At 58.8% G+C, this 2,334-nt stretch overlaps 1 protein-coding gene across 1 annotated transcript; it reads left to right on the forward strand.

Moving 5' to 3' along the window:
- Nucleotides 1-421: 421 nt before the first annotated feature.
- LOC134517807 (homeobox protein vent1-like) lies at nt 422-1,989 on the forward strand. Its single transcript, XM_063339705.1, has 3 exons — nt 422-707; nt 878-1,113; nt 1,630-1,989. Exons 1-3 carry the CDS (start codon nt 470-472, stop codon nt 1,987-1,989), a joined length of 834 nt encoding a protein of 277 aa, XP_063195775.1. The 5' UTR covers nt 422-469.
- The last annotated feature ends 345 nt before the right edge of the window (nt 1,990-2,334 follow it).

The raw sequence follows: 2,334 nt of genomic DNA on the forward strand, positions 1-2,334 counted from the left end.
TTGATAGCGGCCCCCCGCCGCTTTTCCCAGGGAGTCCGGTCTCCGCGGCTCCCCCGGGGTGAAGTGCCCGACGGCGGGGCTGGGCCGACCTTATCCCTCGTCCCCGGTTTCGGGTACCTGCGGAAGCGGGACCCCGCGGCTGAAAAGGGGGTGGGTAAAACCGCGCAGTTATCGGCACCGTCGGTATCTTTAAACGCCCCTCCGCGGGGCCGGGCCTGCCCGTGCCCTGCCCTCCGGGGGAGATGGGCAGGTTTGCACTTCAAGGGGGTCTCCCCGGCCCCGCAGACACGCTGGAGCCAGGGGCTGTAGACATTTGCCACACGTGTGAACTTTCCTCCTCGCTGGCAGCTGTTATCTCTGCTCGATTCCCACTTTGATGTGGGTTCACACTTGCAAACGAGCCCGCCCGGGACCGAAGCGCCCATATAAGAGCGGTCCGAGCCCGGCGCTCCCCCAGGCCCTCACCGCCATGAACCAGGCCGAGCTCCCTTTGGCAGAGACCAAGCCCCACGGGGTCAGGCCCCACATCTGCTGCGCGCCCCCTCCCCGCGCCCCCACCTCTCTCGGCAGCACCCCCCTCCTGGTCAGAGCCGAGCCCCGACGTGGGGGGCCGCGGCCGAGCCAGCCCGCGGACAGCGAGCCCTGCGCGGCGGAGCGGGACCGAGCCAGTCCCCGGGAGCCCACCGACCCGTACCCGTCGGAGCCAGGTGGGTGAGGAGGGGGCAGGAAGGGAGAAAAGGGGAGCGGTCGCGGGGGGACGGGACGCAGAACCTCGACTCCCGTCGGTGCGACAGCCCGACAGGACGAGGGGAGGCGGAGGCACCCCCGGAGCCGGGGGAAGGGACCTCACCGCCGCCCCTTCCCTCCTCCTTCGCAGCCCCCGACGGCGGCTGGCTGAGCGCCGACGAGTCCTCGGGCTACGAGAGCGAGAGCGCCGGCGGGGAGCGCTCTGCGGCGGCGGCGGGCGGGACCCGCGGGCGGCAGCGGCGGGCGCGGACAGCCTTCACCTCGGAGCAGGTCTGCCGGCTGGAGAAGACCTTCCAGCGCCAGAAGTACCTGGGGGCCTCGGAGCGGAGGAAGCTGGCGGCGGCCTTGCAGCTCTCGGAGATGCAGGTGGGTCCCGGAGGAAGCGGCTCCTTCCCGGCCCCGTCGGACAGGGGCAGGCAGGCTCGGCATCGGCCTTCCCGGCCCGGAACAGACGTAGCTGGGTTTAGCAGGGGCTGTGGGAAGGATAGTGAAATCCCTCGGGGATTAACGGGTTAACGCTCGAGGAACTTTGGGGCGCTTTGTACCGGGCAAGTATCAAGGTTCCTGTATTTCTTAATAAGGTAAACTATTTGCCCTTGATGTACGGCGATCTGCGTAGACCTTGCAAGGTCTTGTCACATGGTCTTAAAGACTCAGTGGTTAATCTAAATCACTGAACACGGACACTCTTCCCCTCTACACCCCTCAGATCCTCTGCCCTGAGTTAACTAGGGCGAAAGCGTCAGTCCAACTCTGTCAATTCAAGTGGAGCAAAATGGCAAAGGCAGACGAGATACAGTTGTTTATAGTCTGAACATTATTTTTAAGCAAAGTCCCTAATTTCTCTCCTCCACTCCCCACCCCGTTCTCTTTGTTGCTCAGATCAAGACCTGGTTTCAGAACCGGAGGATGAAACTGAAGAGGCAGATACAGGACCACCAGCACAGCCTCGTGTCTCCTGCTCCGCTCTACAGCTACCCCCCGGGGCCCCATCCAGCCCTGTTTCAGGAGGGTCTCCACTACCCCTTTGCCCCACAGCACCAGAGACTCCTGCCTCTTACCCCGGTGCCTGCTGTGCAGTTCAGCTTCTCCTTTCCCAGATACGATGCATCGCAAAGCACCTACTGCTTTATGGCAAATGAGCTGCCGTACTACCATCAGCGCCTTCTTCCTCATCCTTCTTTCCATCCAATTATTCAGAATAAAATGGACAAGCAATGCCACCCTGTATACGCATTATAGGGGGGGAAAAAAAACCGGGGGCAGGCAAAGGGGGAAAGTTTTGCATGCTGTAATGGTATTATTGTGTTCTCAGAATCTCTTGTCTAATTTGGAAGAGTATGTGTTTATTATTTTAACTTAAATATCAAAAGGAATAATTATATATTTTTGCTAATTGATATTAAAATTTATTGGATATGATGCCACTCCTTCATTTTTTGTTTGATAGGCTATTAATTTTTTAAAAATTGGTAGTCTACTGTCTTTATTCAAAAGATAGACTGAAAGGAAGCTGATGAAAGGAAACTGGAAGGAGAAAGGTGGTAGCAGAAACTTGCTTTTGCCAAATTTCCCATGGTGTAGGGA

The sequence above is a fragment of the Chroicocephalus ridibundus genome, chromosome 6, assembly GCF_963924245.1.
Source record: "Chroicocephalus ridibundus chromosome 6, bChrRid1.1, whole genome shotgun sequence".
NCBI lineage: Eukaryota > Metazoa > Chordata > Aves > Charadriiformes > Laridae > Chroicocephalus > Chroicocephalus ridibundus.